Raw genomic sequence first — 17,551 nt, 5'->3', positions numbered from 1 at the left:
ATGTATATATAACATAAAAATCATTCAATCTGACAGCACAGGAGGTTATGCAATTTGTCCTATTCTCCTTCCTCATAGCTTTGCAATCCTGGCCCCATTAAATATGTATTTTCACTGGAGCGACGGAGGTCGAAGGGTGGCCTGACAGAGGTTTACAAAATAATGAGTGGCATGGAGAAAGTGGATAGTCAGATGCTTTTTACGAGGATGGAAAAGTCAATTACCAAGGTGCAAAGTTTTTTTTGAGGGGAAAGATGTGCAAGACAAGTTTTTTAGAGGTTGATGAATGCCTGGAAATCGCTGTTGGAGAGGTGGTGGAAGCAGATATGATAACGACGTTTAAGAGGCATCTTATAGGATCTGAATCGGATGGTAATAGACAAATATGAACCTCGGAAGTGTAGAAGGTTTTAGTTTCGACAGGCACCATGTTCAGCGCAGGCTTGGAGGGTCAAAGGACCTGTTCCTGTGCTGTACTGTTTTTGTTTTGTTCTTTGTATCCAATTCCTTTTTGAAAAATACTACTGAATTTTAATATCTCTGTTCCCCGCACTGTCTTTAATATGGTATATATGTACCATTTAGATATATTGCCTCTCATCATTCTTCCTGTCAAAATGCTTCACTTCATACTTTTAGATATTTGCTGTACATCTCGTACAGGAATCTGAACTTAAAGACAAAGGGATTAATTTTGTGTTTTTGAAATTGAATCTCAGGTAGTGTCATACCAAAAGAGAAAAGGCGGCATCGATCACACAAGTTCTTGTGTTTGAGAGTTGGGAAGCCCATGAGGAAGACATTTATATCTATAGCAAGTGCATCCATGCAACAGTATGCACAGAGGGACAGGAAACATGAGTACTGGTTTGCAGTACCTCAGGAAAGGTAAGCTAACCTCTCACCCTGGAAGGCCTGAGTACCATAGTAGTAGATCTCCCCTAAGATTCAAAAGACCTGATGTCTACATCATGCAAACCCTCAGGACTAGCTCTTTATTTTAACATGTTAAACCATGGCCTGAGTTAACAGTAATGTTTCTAGCTTTGTGGTTTCTAAATAGGTGAGGTTTTTACAAGGTATTTAACACTGGCTATTTTCCACTTTTCTCGCCCAATCTCAATACAGCCAACCAGCTAATTACCTCATCCCAGCAATTTGGAAGAGTATTACTTACTGCATCAATTGATACTAGACTAGCTAACTAAAGATTATCACATAATAATTCAGTGCATAAGAGGCCCTTTGACCCATCGAGTCTGCACCGATGCATGAAAAACACCTGACTGGCCTACCTAATCCCATTTGTCAGCACTTGGCCCATAGCCTTGAATATTATGATGTGCCAAGTGTTCATCCAGGTACCTTTTAAAGGATGTGAGGCAACCCGCCTCTACCACCCTCCCAGGCAGTGAATTTCAGGCCGTCACCACCCTCTGGGTAAAAAGGTTTTTCCTCAATCCCCCCCCCCCCCCCCCCCCCTGTGGTGAATCTGATTCACACCGGATTGTAATCTGTATATACATGTGTCTGTATTGTAAGTGCAGTTGCACTACCTGTCCTCCAGGGGGAGTAGCTCTGGGAATGCTCGAGTTGTATGGGGCTTTTCCCTTGGCTCTGCCCAGGACTCCTCCCCCGGAAGCTGCTGTATAAAAGGTCAGTGCCACATGGTCAGCCGGCCAGTTCACCAAAAGTTCAATGGCTAATAGGCTGGCTCTGTTGAGTATATTAAAACCGCTATTCTAATCCTACAAGCACGTGTCCGTAGAATTGTTGGTTCCAACACCCCCCCCCCCCAAAACCTTATGCCTCTCACCTTGAATTTGTGTCCCTTCGTAACTGACCCTTCAACTAAGGGGAATAGCTGCTGCCTATCTACCCTGTCCATGTCCCTCATAATCTTGTACACCTTGATCAGGTTGCCCCTCAGTCTTCTCTGCCCCAGCAAAAACAACCCAAGCCTATCCAACCTCTCTTCTTAACTTAAATATTCCATCCCAGGCAACATCCTGGTGAATCGCTTCGGTACCACCTCCAGTGCAATCACATCCTTCCTACAATGTTGCGACCAGAATTTCACACAGTACTCCAGCTGTGGCCTCACCAAAGTTCTGTACAACTCCAACATGACCTCTCTGCTTTTGTAATCTATGCCTCGATTGACAAAGGCAGTGTCCCAGATTCCTTTTCCACCACGCTATTAACCTGCCCTTCCACCTTCAAGATCTATGGACAAACACGCTAATGACCCTTTGTTCCTCGGAATTTCCTAGTGTCAGGCCATTCATTAAATACTTTCTTATCATATCAACCCTTCCAAAGTGTACCACCTCACACTTTTTAGGGTTCAATTCCATTTGCCAGTTTTCTGCCCATTTGACCAACCTGATTATATCTTCCTGTAACCCAAGAAACCACTCTCTTCCCCCACCCCCCACAGACTAAGTTGTTTGTAAAAATTACAAACAATAATGGACCCAGCACTGATCCCTGTGGTACACCACTGGACACTGACTTCCAGTCACTAAAGCAGCCATCTAATATAGAAAATAGAAGCAGGAGGAGGCCATTCGGCCCTTCAAGTCTGCTCCACTACTCATTATGATCATGGCTGATCATCCAGTTTAATACCCTGATCCCGGCTTCCCTCACCATATCCCTTGATTCCTTTAGCCCCAAGAGCTATATCTAATTCCTTATTAAAATTATACAACCCTCTGTCTCCTACAACAAAGTTAATTTTGAATCCATCGTATCAAGTTATCCTGTATCTCATGGGCATTTGCCTTCTTTATAAGTCTCCCATGTGGGACCTTGTCCAAGGCTTTGCTGAAATCCATGTAAGCTACATCAACTTCATTACTCTCATCTACACGACCGGCGGCACGGTAGCACAGTGGTTAGCATTGCTGCTTCACAGCGCCAGGGTCCCAGGTTCAATTCCCGCTTGGGTCACTGCCTGTTTGGAGTTTGCATGCTCTCCCCGTGTCTGTGTGGGTTTCCTCCGGGTGCTCCGGTTTCCACCCACAAGTCCCAAAAGACGTGCTTGTTGGGTGAATTGGAGATTCTGAATTCTCCCTCGGTGTACCCAAACCAGCGCCAGAGTGTAGCGACTAGGGGATTTTCTCACACACTTCATTGCAGTGTTAATGTAAGTTTACTTGTGACAATAATAAATATTATTATTATTAAACACCTAGTCACATGCTCAAAAATGTCAATCAGATTTATTAGGTACGACTTCCCTCTGACAAAGCCGTGCTGACTATTCCTGATCAAACCTTTCCTCTCCAAGTGGAGATAGATTGTCTCCTTCAGAATTTTCAGTAATCAGTTGGGGGCTTATCAGATTGGTTCCTGGGGTGCCAGGAGAGGGAGTTGGGGTTTGAGCATCCCAGAAGTTAGTCTGGAATTTCTCTGTCTAACACTTCCTGGGTAACTAGTTGGTGTGAGGAACTTGTTAAATCTTTGTCTGTACCGTCCTTTTTTAACAATTCTCGTCATGCAGCATTACAGACTTTTGGTTTTGAGCTGAAACTTTTGTATTGAGCTGAGGGGGTCCCTGCTGCAAGCTGCTATTTGGACTGATCTGGTAGACTCCTTTGATTCAGTGCACTCTGTGGCAAAGCCTGTGATCTCGTTTTGATGGACTTGGTTGACAACCAATCAACTCCATTGTAATCCCAGGGCTAAGCACATCCCTCTCAATCCTGACAGTGCAGAAGGAGGCCATTCGGCCCATCGAGTCTGCACCAGCCCTTGGAAAGAGCACCCTACTTAAGCCTACACCTCCACGCTATCCCGTAACCCTACCTAACCTTTTGGACACAAAGGGGCAATTTAGCATGGCCAATCCACCTAACCTGCACATCTATGGACTGTGGGAGAAAACCGTGGAGACATGGGGAGAAAGTGCTAATTCCACACACTCGCCCGAGGCCAGAATTGAACCCAGGTCCCTGGAGCTATGAGGCAGCAGTGCTAACCACTGTGCCATCCAATCCTCGATGTGGATTGATGGTTTTTTTTCTGGAATGCCCTGCTGGGTGATTCTCTGTGCTTGGTTTCAGTTTTGTTTGGAGCTGCAGAGCTAAGCAGAATCTTTATGAATCTCTCTCTCAGAAGAGAGTAATTCTCTCTCAAATCTTAGCTGGAACTCCCTTCAGGTAAACCGAACCGTTAGTGAGTACTCAAAGCTTGAAGATAGAGCTGAGGAGGCAGAACTTTCCAGATTCCTCTCCCATTAAAGTTACCAGACCACTCGAAGGCCTCGCGAAAACTGCTGCTCTGATATTCTGTTTAACTGAGGCAAGCTGAAGCTGACCATATATCAGAACTGAGCAGACCTAAAGTACATCTTCAGTGGGTAAGGCTCAGCCAAACACAAGTTGAAGCGTGTCCCTAGAGGGGTCCCAAGCCTGAAAATACTGCTTGGTCCAGCTTGAAGATCCAAACCAAGCGATGGTTTTCAATACCTCCCATTCTGAAGAGATCAACACCTACCGAGACCTCAACCCCAGCAGTGAAGATCCTCAAATCTCTCATGCCATTTTCATCCCTGTTATTTTTGCACCTTTCCTACTCCCACTGTGTGTCTGTCTTGTGTGGGTGGGATGGGGTTTTGCGAAAAGTTAGACTGGTAGACCATTTTTGCATTATTTCCATTATATGTTCATCTTTTACTCATATATATATATATATATATAAACAGTTTTTTAATGTTCTACTGCTTGGCACCGGCCGGCCATTGTCCTTCAAGGACGTTGTTCCCCACCACCACAGCAGAATCTGCCATCTCCACCATTGCCTAACATTCCAGTCGGAGTACAAATCTCTTATCTCCTCATCAATTCTCTACCTATGACAGTATGTTATCTTCAATTTCACGTTATTTCATTTTTGCTCAGTCTCTTGTGACAAACCATGATCGAAGTTGTGAGTGAAAATCCCTACAAATGCTGCCCTTAATGCCTCTTGAAGAGGCTTAGCCAAACTGAAAAGCACTCACTCAAGAAATGAACCCTAACTTGTTGAACAACTAGGATGAGCAATAAATGTGTTTTTGCTATGTTGCCTGCATACAAATAACAAACATCAGAGTAGCATTTGTTACAAAGAGGAATGTTAAAGTGAGATATAAAGAGGAAGAATATTTTTTATTAAAAAAGTATGGCTTAATGGTTTTGGGTAACCCCCAGGCTTTATTCAACACTGTATTGCTAATTGACATGAAGGCCCCCTCCCCAAAACTGCTTAAAGCTCTCACACAGTACTTACAAGTCATTTGTGATTTTTCTACTGGCCACTGTTGCACTTTTAGGCTCTTTTTTAATGAGTGCTATCGTTCTTGAAAGTTCGCTTTGTTGCCAGAGGAATAGGTTTTATTACTTTGGCCCTGTGTTTTTTGCTGCCTGGCAGGCAAACATAAATACTGATTATAAGAAGTCATCATGCGCTTTACACGCTTACTGCATTGCTCTCAGTTGCTGCGCAATTCAATTTCTAGGTCAAGAGCTGTATAGTGTAATTTGCAGCTAGACTTTTCTAGTAAGGTTTTGTTTGTCTACATCAGTTGCTGTATTGTTTGGGCTGTGTGTATAATGTCTCAGCAGAAAGTACTCAGACCAGCCCCTGAGGCTTTTCAATGAATCCCCAGAGCGACTCTGCCAATTATGTATTGTGTTGCAATCACAATGAAAGCTTTCAAAATCTGCAAACCATTTATGAATAACACTCTTTTAGGTGAAATATCTCAATATCGGACAGGAAAAGGAAAAGTTTCTTCTCTCCTGTCCCCTCTTTTTGTGTAGGCTTGATACTATTTTGTTATTTCCTGCCCACCATGTTTCACTCCTCTTCTGCACTGCTTGATCATTCCACAAACATCAGGTAACCTTTTACATATTTTAAAAGAGATATAGATAGATTAAGTGAGTGGGGAAAAAGTGGCAGATGTGTACAATGTAAGAAAATGTGAACTTGTCTATTATGGAAAGAAGAATAGTGATAGAGTAATCTGGGTGTCTTGGTACATGAATCACAAAAAGTTAGTTTTCAGATTGTTATGGACGCCTGGTCAGCTCTCAGCAGTGGCTAAGATTCTGGACCAGAACTTTTTAAACTTTTAAACTTATACTCTAACAATAACAGATTACATGCAGTTTCTTAACTTTAACACACTAGTTCCCATTAAACAGTACTTCCCTCAGTCTGCTGAATGCCTAAATTGCTACATCTTTGATTCCATTTCTGGACCCAATTTCCTAATATTTCCATCTCGTAACAAGGTACAGCAAGTGATTGGAAAGACAAATTGAATGTTTATTTCAAAAGCAATGGAATATACAAGTAAGGGAGGTTTTACTGCAGCTGTATAGGTCCTTGGTGACACCACATCTGGAGTACTGTATACAGTTTTGGTCTCCTTTTTTAAAAACAGAAATAGAAAGCAGTTCAGAGAAGGTTCACTCAACTTTTAAAAAGTGGCGGAAGCAGTTCATTAATGGTTTAAAGGTTCACTCAACCCAGAAAAGCGCAGTTGAGACCAAAACCAGCTACTCTGGTTATCCTGCCAGCTCTGAACCTGCCTCGGCAAATATGACTGCTGTCGGGAATGGGGTAGGCAAATTACATTGCTATTCAAAACTAGTATTTTCAGGCTGCAACCACCACCCTGCCCACTACTGGTGGGTCCCAAATATCCTGCCATGTTGTCTGTTCATATTTTGACATCTATACTATTCTAATACAGATCAGTGCATAACAGCATGGTAGCACAGTGGGTCGCACTGTTGCTTCACAGCTCCAGGGTTCCAGGTTTGATTCCCAGCTTGGGTCACTGTCTGCGGAGTCTGCATGTTGTACCGGTGTCTCTGGGTGCTCCGGTTTCCTCCCACCAAGTCCCAAAAGCCACGCTATTAGGTAATTTGGACATTCTGAATTCTCCCTGTGTATCCGAACAGGCGACGGAATGTGGTGACTAGGGGCTTTTCACAGTAACTTCATTGCAGTGTTAATGTATGCCTACTTGTGACAATAAAGGTGATTATTATTATGATGATCCGAAGAGAATCCCTGGTCAGTTACCTTTGCTGGTCAAGCAGGAGAACAAAGATCAGTTTTACAACCTTACTTATTGTTCCAGCAATGAAGAAAGAACCTATCACAGACTAACAGATTACACCTGGGACTTTCCTGTTCTGTATGGCTCAACTAATTAGAAGTTTTAAAATAATGTTCTTTATATCTAAGAATATTTTTTTTTAAATCACAAAAGAGCATTGAGTAAATCAGTGATGTAACCTTGTTTTTAGAACCTAGTTTCATATCTATTCTTAATTGGCTGGATCTCTTCATAGATATTCAGATTGTGAACTGAAAATGCAGACCCTTGGAGCTCAGCCTAAAGCACAAAATGGCCTTGACACCGAATGGAATTTTTATTTTGAGGGTCATAAACTAATCTGTGAAGCAATGTTAAAATTAAGGATCCTTTAGGGCAGCACGGTGGCCTAGTGGTTAGCACAACCGCCTCACGACGCTGAGGTCCCAGGTTCGATCCTGGCTCTGGGTCACTGTCCGTGTGGAGTTTGCACATTCTCCCCGTGTCTGCGTGGGTTTCGCCCCCACAACCCAAAAATGTGCAGAGTAGATTGATTGGCCATGCTAAATTGCCCCTTAATTGGAAAAAATAATTGGGTAATCTAAATTTATATTTAAAAAAATTAAGGATCCTTTTAATAAAACGAAGGTTAAAGAAGTTTGATTACAAATGTTCAACCTATGTGACAATTTGTATGGTAAACAGAGACTGGATGAAGAATGGCTAAGAAAGGAGAATGTGAATGGCTTTTCATCATAAGTGACATTTCAAGAAAAAGGTGGGAAAGTGAAGAGGTGGAGGAGAGAGAGAGAGACGATTCCTGACTGTGGGTTTTAGAGTCATAGAGTCGTACAGTGCAGTAAAGGTCCTTCGGCCCATTGAATCTGCACCAACAATAACTACCCCTAACCTTGCACCAATTCCGCTTACTTGTCCCATATCCATAAATGTGATGGCGTTTCAAGTACTCATTCAAGTGTTTTTTTAAAGGTTGTGAAGTTTCCAGTCACTACCTTCCCTGGCAGTTCATTCTAGATTCTCACCACCCTCTGAGTGAAATTTGTTTTCTCAAATCCGCTCGGAATCTCCTCCTCCACCCTAAAATTATACCCCCTTGTGATTGACCCTATTTACTCTGTCCAAACCTTTCATAATCTCATACACCACAATCATATTCCCCTCAGCGTTCTCTGCTCGACAGAAACCAGTCCAAGCCTATCCAGTCTCTCCTTGTAGCTCAAATGTAGCTCCCATGCAACATCCTGGTGAATCTCCTCTGTACACTCTCTAGTGCAATCACCTCCTTCCTATTGCGAGGTGACCAGAATTGTACACACTACTCCAGCTGCGGCCTAACCAATGTTCTGTACAGCTCCATCATAACCTCCTTGCTCTTGTATTCTATACCATGACTGATGAAGGCAAGTGTCCCAATAGTCTTCTTAACTACGGTATTTCTTCAAAATGCATCGCCTCACACTTACCAGGGTTATCTGCCACTGCTCTGGCCATCTGACCAACCCATTGAATCTTCCTGTACCCCACGATCCTCTTCTTCACTGTTAACCACCTGTCAATCTTGGTGTCCTCTGCAAACTTAAAATTATTCCCTCCCACATTCTCATCTATATCAATAGAAGGCTATTGGGACACTTGCCTTTTATATGTATATAACAAACAAGGGACCCAGCACTGATCCTTGTGGTACGCCGCTGGACACCGGCTTCCAGTTACTCAAACAGCCTTCTACCACCACCCTTTGTGTCTTATTTCTAAGCTGGTTTCGGATCCATCTCAACACATTTCCTTGAATTCCATGTGCTTCAACCTACTCAATCTGTCTCCCATGTGGGACCTTGACCAAGGCTTTGCTAAAATTCATATAAACTACATCAACTGCACTTCCTTCATTCACACACTCGGTCACTTTATCTAAAAATTCTATCAGATTTGTTAGGCATGATCTCCCTCTGACAAAGCCATGCTGACTATCCATAATCAACTTACGTCTTCCAAATGAAAATTAATTCTCTCCATCAGAATTTTGTCCAATAGTTTCCCTATTACTGATGTGAGACTCACCAGTCTGTAATTTCCTGGTTCATCTCTATCCCCCTTCTTGAAAAGTGGAACAACATTAGCTGTTCTCCAGTCCTCTGGCACTTGCCTCGTGGCCAGAGAGAAATTAAAAACTTGCATCAGAGCCCCTGCAATTTCCTGCTTCGCCCCCCACAGCAGCCGGGGATAAAATTCAACCCGGCCTGGGGTTTTGCCTATTTGTAAGCCCGTCAAAGTCTCCAATACCTCCTCACTTCCTATGTAAAACTGTTCAAGGTCCCACTCCTTAAATTCTGTACCTACGTCGTCCTCCTGAGTGAAGACCAATGAGAAGTATTAATTTAACACCCTAGCAATGTCCTGCAGCTTCTTGCACATAAAGTCCCCTTAATCTCTAATGGGCCCTATTCTTTCCCTGGTTAAGCTCTTCCTCTTAATGCATTCACAGAATATTTCAGGATTCCCTGAACACATTCCCCCCTCAACAGAACATGTTGGACCTGTACTTTCTCTATGACCTTTTTGAATGCCCTCCACTGTTCCGCTGTTGATTTTCCCGCAAGAAGCTGTTCATAGTCACCGTTTGCCAGATCCTGCTTTATTTTAGTAAAATCTGCCTGGCCTCAATCCAAAACAATGTTTTGCAGATCATCTTTTTCCTTGTCTATAATAAACTTGAATCGTACCGTGTTGTGGTCACTATCACTCAAATGCTTCCCCACTGCCACTATGAACGTCCCCAGAACCCCCAGGTTCAGGTGCAGGCTGTCCCTCGTCTACATGTCCCACCTTCCCCAGAAACGGTGATCCAAGAATCTAAACCCCTCGATCCTGCAGCAACTCTTAAGCCACGCATTCATCTGCCCTAGTTCCTATTTCTGTACTCACTAGCAAATGCCACTAGGAATAATCCAGAGATTGGGGTCCTGCTTTTTAATCTACTGCCTAGCTGCCTGAATTCTTGATGCAAGACTATTCTACCTGCCTCTTTGATACCAACGTGTACCACAACCTCTGACTTTTCACCCTCTCCCTTTAGGATGTCCTGTAGCAGCACAAATTACATCCCTGACCTTGGCACCAGAGAAGCAACACACCATCCTGGAGTCACATCTTTGGCCGCAGAAACACCTGTCTGCTCCTCTGACTAATGACACAACTATTACTATTGCTCTTCCTTTCTCTCATTCTCTCTCTTCTCTCCCACCCTCCGTACTCATACAATCAAGTTGTTTGTGGTGCCAGAAGCTTGGCTCTGACTGCACTCTTCTGAGGTACCAAAATGGAATACCAATTTTTGAGTGAGACCCCAGGGGACTCTTGCACTACCTGCCTGTTTTTCCTGGCTGCCTGGTGGTCTCCTTGCCCCTTGAACTGTGGTATTACCATCTCTCTAAATGTGCTATCCACAGAACACTCAGCCTCGCGAATATGCTTCAGTGTCTCCAGCTGCTGCTCAAGCTTCGAAAGCTTTGCTCCAGTTTCTGCAGCTAGGAGCACTTCCCACACATCTGGTCATCTGGAACACTGGTAGTGTCCAAGACTCGCCACATGTGACAGGCCACAAATTCCACTCCGCTGTCCTCACCTGATACGTCTTAAAAATAAAACTTTACGCTTTACACCAGAACAAATGTGATGGTAATACCTTAATACCTTTCCCAACAATTAATACATATTTTTTAGCTGAAGCTATTTAGACACGGTCCTTAATATCAGTTACTCACCAACCACTCAGCTTACTGCTTTCCTGTGATTCACTCTTGGATTTTCTTTCAAACTTGGCACGCTGTCTGAACACTGGCCACAGCACTCTGCAACCCCAATGTGACTGAGGGCCCTAGGCCTTGCACTTCCTTTATCCTGCGCTCCCAATAGTGTCCCTTCCAGGTCCTGTGCTCTCAGCTGCTTGCAAGTTCTAGGTAGCTGAGGATGAAATGAATAGTCCAAGGGTCATGGATGTCCAAGAAGTTGGATTAAAATTAACCAAGAATTTAGGAGGAGTTTTAGGACTATAGGAGACTCCAGAAATGGGGAGAATAATTGGATGGAATGTAAATTTTGAATATAGAAGTATTTTGGGACCTTAAGCTAACCTAGGCTTATGCTATACTAGGTTAAGATGAAACTGTGATGGATATGGAGCCAGCATCACCATACTTCTGAGTGATTTTTAAAATCATGACGGGTTTAACAGTAAATAAACAAAAATTGTTTTTAGTGGCGTAAGGGTCGCTAACTAGATACCGGAAATTTAATGTGATTGGCAGAAGACCCAGAGGCATCAGGAGGAAAGACTTTGTTTATACAACAAGTAGCAGATTTGACATGCATTGCCTAATAAGTGGTGTCATGGCAACTAAACAGGAACATGTATTGTAAATAATTATACTTCCTTGGAAGGGGAGTGCGCAGTGTGAATACACATTGAACGATGGGTAGGATGCAACAAATACTGGTTTATTCTCAATACACAATGTTCTCCACTCCCCGAAAGGTCTCCCTCCTTGACCTGCACCCAGGTCGGGGTTTTTATACTATGAAAGCTCCCCTTGTTAAAGAGGAATCCCTGCCTCGTTACCGGGGAAATTCATATTCCATGGAGATCATGGGGAACCAAATGGTCTGTATCCCGTGACCTTCTTCCCCTTCAAACTTGGAGTGGCATCCACGGACTGGCACGAAGGACTCCTTGTTGTCTTTGCCCGGGTATAGTGGCCCATCATCGTCTGTGCAGGGTCTGGAGGCATATACCGGACAGGATACTGGCATTTGCAAGTGGAGCGCCTTTGCAGGACTGGCATGACTGGTGTGATGTTGGGAATCGGCTCGGTAGCCTCATTCAGAGGCTAAATGTCCATGTCAGATTCCAAGTCGGATGGGTCCACGCCTGCCATCTCAGCGTGCTGGAGCGGGGGGCAATGGCAGTGGCAGCAGCAGCACCGGAACATGTGAGACTTGGGTATCCGGAATCTGATCCAGCAAATCAGGGAGGTGGTCCACTTGCCTGTTCAGCTATCGTTCTTCTGCCCGCACCTTGTTGGAGACGGGCCTGGATTGCGATAACATGACACCTGGAATCCATGCGGCACCTTGGTCAAAATTGTAGATGTGTACCAAATCTCTTGGGGCGTAAAGGTGGGTGTTGCCTTGCATCCGCCTTGCTCCTGTCCTGTCCACGGATGACCTTCCCAACAACGTCCAGGATGATCAGATTCAGTCGAGTGAGGAGACAATGATTACTACATGGAACTATGATGCAATTGCAATCATGGAGACATGGTTAAAGGAGGGACAGGACAGGACTGGCACCTTAACATTCCGGGATATCGTTGTTTTAGAGGGGACAAAAGGGGAAACAAAAGAGATGGAGGAGTTACATTGCAGATTAGGGAGCAGATCACAGCTGTGTTGAGTGGGGACACATTGGAGAGATCTTGTAGTGAGGCATTATGGTGGAGCTCAGGAACAAGAGGGGTGAAATCATAATGTTGGGAATGTACTGTAAACCTCGCAACAGCCGGCAGGAGACAGAAGAGCAGTTGTGTAATCAGATACTGAAATGGTGTCAATAAAGCAGGGTAGTTGTGATGGGTGACTTTAACTTCCCCCATATTAACTGGGAATCCCTTACAGTCAGGGGCTCAGATAGAGAGCAATTTGTTAGATGTGTCCAGAAGGGCTATTCGATACAGTATGTTGACAATCCAACCAGGGAGGGGGTCATACTGGACTCCGTATTGGGGAATGAGCCAGGCTAGGTGATTGATGTTTCAGTGGGGTAACATTTTAGGCTTGGCAACCATAATTCCATAAGATTTCAGGTAGTCATAGATAAGGACAAGGGTGAGCGTGCTTAATTGGGCGAGGGTCAATTACATCCAAATTAGACAGGAACTGAGGAATATGGATTGGGAGCAGTTATTTGAGGGCAAATCCTCTGACATGTGGGCAGCACGGTAGCATGGTGGTTAGCATAAATGCTTCACAGCTCCAGGGTCCCAGGTTCGATTCCCGGCTGGGTCACTGTCTGTGCGGAGTCTGCACGTCCTCCCCGTGTGTGCGTGGGTTTCCTCCAGGTGCTCCGGTTTCCTCCCACAGTCCAAAGATGTGCGGGTTAGGTGGATTGGCCATGCTAAATTGCCCGTAGTGTCCTAAAAAAAATAAGGTTAAGGGGGGGTTGTTGGGTTACGGGTATAGGGTGGATACGTGGGTTTGAGTAGGGTGATCATTGCTCGGCACAACATCGAGGGCCGAAGGGCCTGTTCTGTGCTGTACTGTTCTATGTTCTATGTGGGAGGCTTGTTGATTGAAGTGCAGGACAGGCATGTCCCCGCAAAAACGAAGGATAGGAATGGCAGTATTCGGGAACAATGGATGACTAGGGTAATTGTAAGTTTAGTCAAAAGGAAGCATACGATTGGTCTCGGCATCTAAAAACTGACCAAGCCCTCAAGGAGTGCAGTGAAAGAAGGAAAGAACTTTAAATGTGGAATTAGGAGGGCTAAAAGGAGCCATGAAATGTCTTTAGCAAACATAGTCAAAGAGAATCCCAAGGCTTTTATGAATATATTAGGAGCAAGAGAAAGAGTAGGCCCACTCAAGGACAATGGAGGGAAGTTGCATTGCTGATTAGTAGAACCATAGGAAGTCGGTGAAACCCTTAATGAGTACTTTGTATCAGTGTTCACCAGGGAGAAGGACATGACGGATGTTGAGGTCAGGGATAGGTGTGTGATCGCTCTTGAGAGAACGTCAATATATCAAAGGAGAGGCAGCACGGTGGCGCAGTGGGTTAGCCCTGCTGCCTCAGTGCTGAGGTCCCAGGTTCGACCCCTGCTCTGGATCACTGTCCATGTGGAGTTTGCACATTCTCCCCGTGTTTGCGTGGGTTTCGCCCCCACAACACAAAGATGTGTAGGCTAGTTGGATTGGCCACGCTAAATTGCCCCTCAATTGGAAAAAAATGAATTGGGTACTCTAAATTTTAAAAAAAATATATATATATCAAAAGAGGAAGTGTTGATTAGCCTAAATTGCATTAAAGTAGACGAATCGTGGGGCGGGGTGGGATCTATCCCAGGTTACTGCAGGAGGCAAGGAGAGAAATAGCTGGGGCCTTGGCAGATATCTTCATATCCTCTTTAATCACAGGCGAGGTTTCAGGGGACTGGAGAATAACCAATGTTGTTCCCTTGTATAAGAAAGGAAGCAGGGATAATCCAGAAAATTTTAGACCGGTGAGCCTGACATCACTGGTGGGAAAGCTTTTGGAAAAGTACTGAGGGACAGGATTTATGCACATTTGGAGGAAAATAGACTAATTAGTTATAGGCAGCATGGTTTTGTACGGGGGGTGGTCATGTCTCACCAACTTTTTTTGAAGAGGTAACAAAGAAAATTGATGAGGGAAGGGCTGTGGATGTAGTTTATATGGACTTTAGTAAGGCGTTTGACAAGGTCCCACATGGCAGACTGGTACAAAAACTAAAATTACATGGGATTTGGGGTGGGTTGGCTAGATGGATACAGAACTCGCTTGGTTATAGAAGACAGAGAGTAGCGGTGGAATGGTGTTTTTCAGAATAGACATCTGTAGATAGTGGTGTTCCGCTGGGACCTCTGTTGTTTGTAGTATATATAAATGATCTGGAGGAAAATGTGGGTGATCAGAGTTTGCAGATGACATGAAGATTGGCGGAGTTGCTGATCGAGCCAAGGATTGTCAGAGGATACAACAGGATATAGATAGATTGGAGAATTCGGCACAGAAATGACAGATGAAGTTTAATCTGGACAAATGCGACGTGATGCATTTTGGAGGATCAAATCTCGGTTTGAATTATACTGTAAATGGCAGAACCCTTGGGAACATTAACATACAGCATGATATGGACATGCAGGTCCACAGTTCCCTAAAAGTGGCAACACGGGTGACCAAGTTGATTAAGAAGGCATGTGGCATGCTTGCCTTCATCAGCCGGGGCATTGAGTACAGGAGTTGTGAAATCATGTTGCAGCTATACAGAACCTTGGTTAGGCCACATATGGAGTATTGCGTGCAGTTCTTTTTTTTTTTAAATCATTTTTATTGAGAAATTTTGATTTTATACAACATTGACGCACCTTAGTAAAATACCGAAAATAACAATAATATTAACAATCATGTACATTCGCCCCATCCCCATGAACAACCCAGCATTTTAACAACAACGCATATTAACACACTATAAAGTTACAGAATAAACACTACAATAATGCCCCCCCCCCCCCCCCCCCCCCCCCCGGTTGCTGCTGCTATTGACCCAGTTACCTATCTCTGAGCTCTGAGCCAGGAAGTCCAAAAAAGGCTGCCATCGTTTATAGAACCCTTGTATTGATCCTCTCAGGGCAAATTTGACCTTTTCCAATTTTATAAATCCCGCCATGTCACTGATCCAGGTCTCCACACTTGGGGGCCTTGCATCCTTCCATTGTAACAGAATCCTTCGACGGGCTACTAGGGACGCAAAGGCCAGGACACCGGCCTCTTTCGCCTCCTGCACTCCCGGCTCTACCGCAACTCCAAAAATCGCGAGTCCCCACCCTGGTTTGACCCTGGATCCAACCACCCTCGACACCGTCCCCGCCACCCCCTTCCAGAATTCTTCCAGTGCTGGGCATGCCCAGAACATATGGGCGTGGTTCGCAGGACTCCCCGAACATCTGGTGCACCTGTCCTCACCCCCGAAGAACCTACTCATCCTAGTCCCGGACATGTGGGCCCGGTGCAGCACCTTAAATTGGATGAGACTAAGCCTCGCACATGAGGAGGAAGAGTTGACTCTGTCCAAGGCATCCGCCCAAGTCCCGTCCTCTATCTGCTCCCCGAGTTCCTCCTCCCATTTAGCCTTCAGCTCCTCCACTGACGACTCCTCCACCTCCTGCATTACCTTATAGATGTCAGACACCTTCCCCTCTCCTACCCACACCCCCAAAAGCACTCTGTCCATCGCCCCCTGCGAGGGCAGCAAAGGGAATCCCTCTACCTGTCGCCCAGCAAACGCCTTTACCTGCAGGTATCTGAACATGTTCCCCTGGGGAAGGCCAAATTTATCTTCCAGTTCCCCCAGGCCCGCAAACCTCCCGCCAATAAACAGGTCCCTCAATTTGCTGATGCCCGCCCTTTGCCATCCCCTGAATACCCCATCCGTGTTCCCCGGGATGAACCGATGGTTGCCACCCAGTGGAGCCTCCATCGAGGCCCCTGTTTCCCCCCGATGCCGTCTCCATTGTTCCCAGATTCTTAGGGTCGCCGCCACCACCGGGCTCGTGGTAAACCTCTTAGGGGAGAGCGGCAACGGTGCCGTTACCATGGCACCCAGGCTCGTACCTCTACATGACGCCATCTCCATTCTTTTCCACGCCGCCCCTCCCCCCTCCATCACCCATTTACGCACCATTGACACATTGGCTGCCCAATAGTACCCCAGAAGGTTGGGCAGTGCCAGCCCACCTCCATCCCTTCCTCGCTCCAGGAACACCCTCCTCACTCTCGGAGTCCCATGTGCCCACACAAAACTCAGAATACTGCTAGTCACTCTCCTAAAGAAGGCCCTGGGGATAAATATGGGCAGGCACTGAAAAAGGAACAAGAACCTCGGAAGCACTGTCATTTTGACGGACTGCACCCTCCCCGCCAACGACAATGGCAGCATGTCCCACCTCCTGAACTCCTCCTCCATCTGATCTACCAGCCTGGTAAAGCTATGCTTGTGGAGAGTCCCCCAGTCCCTGGCCACTTGCACCCCCAGGTACCTAAAGCTCTCCCCTGCCCGCCTAAGCGGGAGCCTACCAATTCCTTCCTCCTGGTCTCCAGGGTGCACCACAAACACCTCGCTCTTGCCTAAGTTTAATTTATAACCTGAGAAGGTCCCAAACTCGGCTAGTAACTCCATCACTCCCGGCATCCCTCCCACCGGGTCCGCCACATACAGTAACAGGTCGTCGGCATACAACGACACCCTATGTTCCTCTCCACCTCGCACCAAGCCTCTCCACCTCTCTAAATCTCTCAATGCCATCGCCAGCGGCTCGATTGCCAGTGCAAACAACAAGGGGGACAAGGGGCAACCCTGCCTGGTCCCTCGGTAAAGCCGGAAGTACTCCGACCTCCTCCTATTCGTAGCCACGCACGCCATCGGGGCCTCATATAACAGCCTTACCCATCTAATGAACCCTTCACCAAAACCAAACCTCCCCAACACCTCCCATAGGTACCCCCACTCCACTCTATCGAAGGCCTTCTCCGCATCCAGTGCCACCACTATCTCTGCCTCCCCCTCAATCGCCGGCATCATAATGACATTCAGCAATCTCCGCACATTCGTGTTCAGCTGCCTTCCCTTCACA

At 45.5% G+C, this 17,551-nt stretch overlaps 1 protein-coding gene across 7 annotated transcripts in view; it reads left to right on the top strand.

Moving 5' to 3' along the window:
- The window catches only part of oxr1a (oxidation resistance 1a), a 576,817-nt gene that overhangs the window by 438,729 nt on the left and 120,537 nt on the right, over nucleotides 1-17,551 (top strand). For all 7 annotated transcript variants that reach the window (XM_038809973.1, XM_038809970.1, XM_038809974.1 and 4 more), the window contains one exon: nucleotides 720-888. In XM_038809973.1, coding sequence (XP_038665901.1) covers nucleotides 720-888 — 169 coding nt within the window. The remainder of the gene's footprint in view (nucleotides 1-719; nucleotides 889-17,551) is intronic.

The sequence above is a fragment of the Scyliorhinus canicula genome, chromosome 10, assembly GCF_902713615.1.
Source record: "Scyliorhinus canicula chromosome 10, sScyCan1.1, whole genome shotgun sequence".
NCBI classification, from domain to species: domain Eukaryota; kingdom Metazoa; phylum Chordata; class Chondrichthyes; order Carcharhiniformes; family Scyliorhinidae; genus Scyliorhinus; species Scyliorhinus canicula.
The sequence above is the reverse complement of the archived record's forward strand: the minus strand, read 5'-3'. Positions and strand labels throughout refer to the sequence as shown.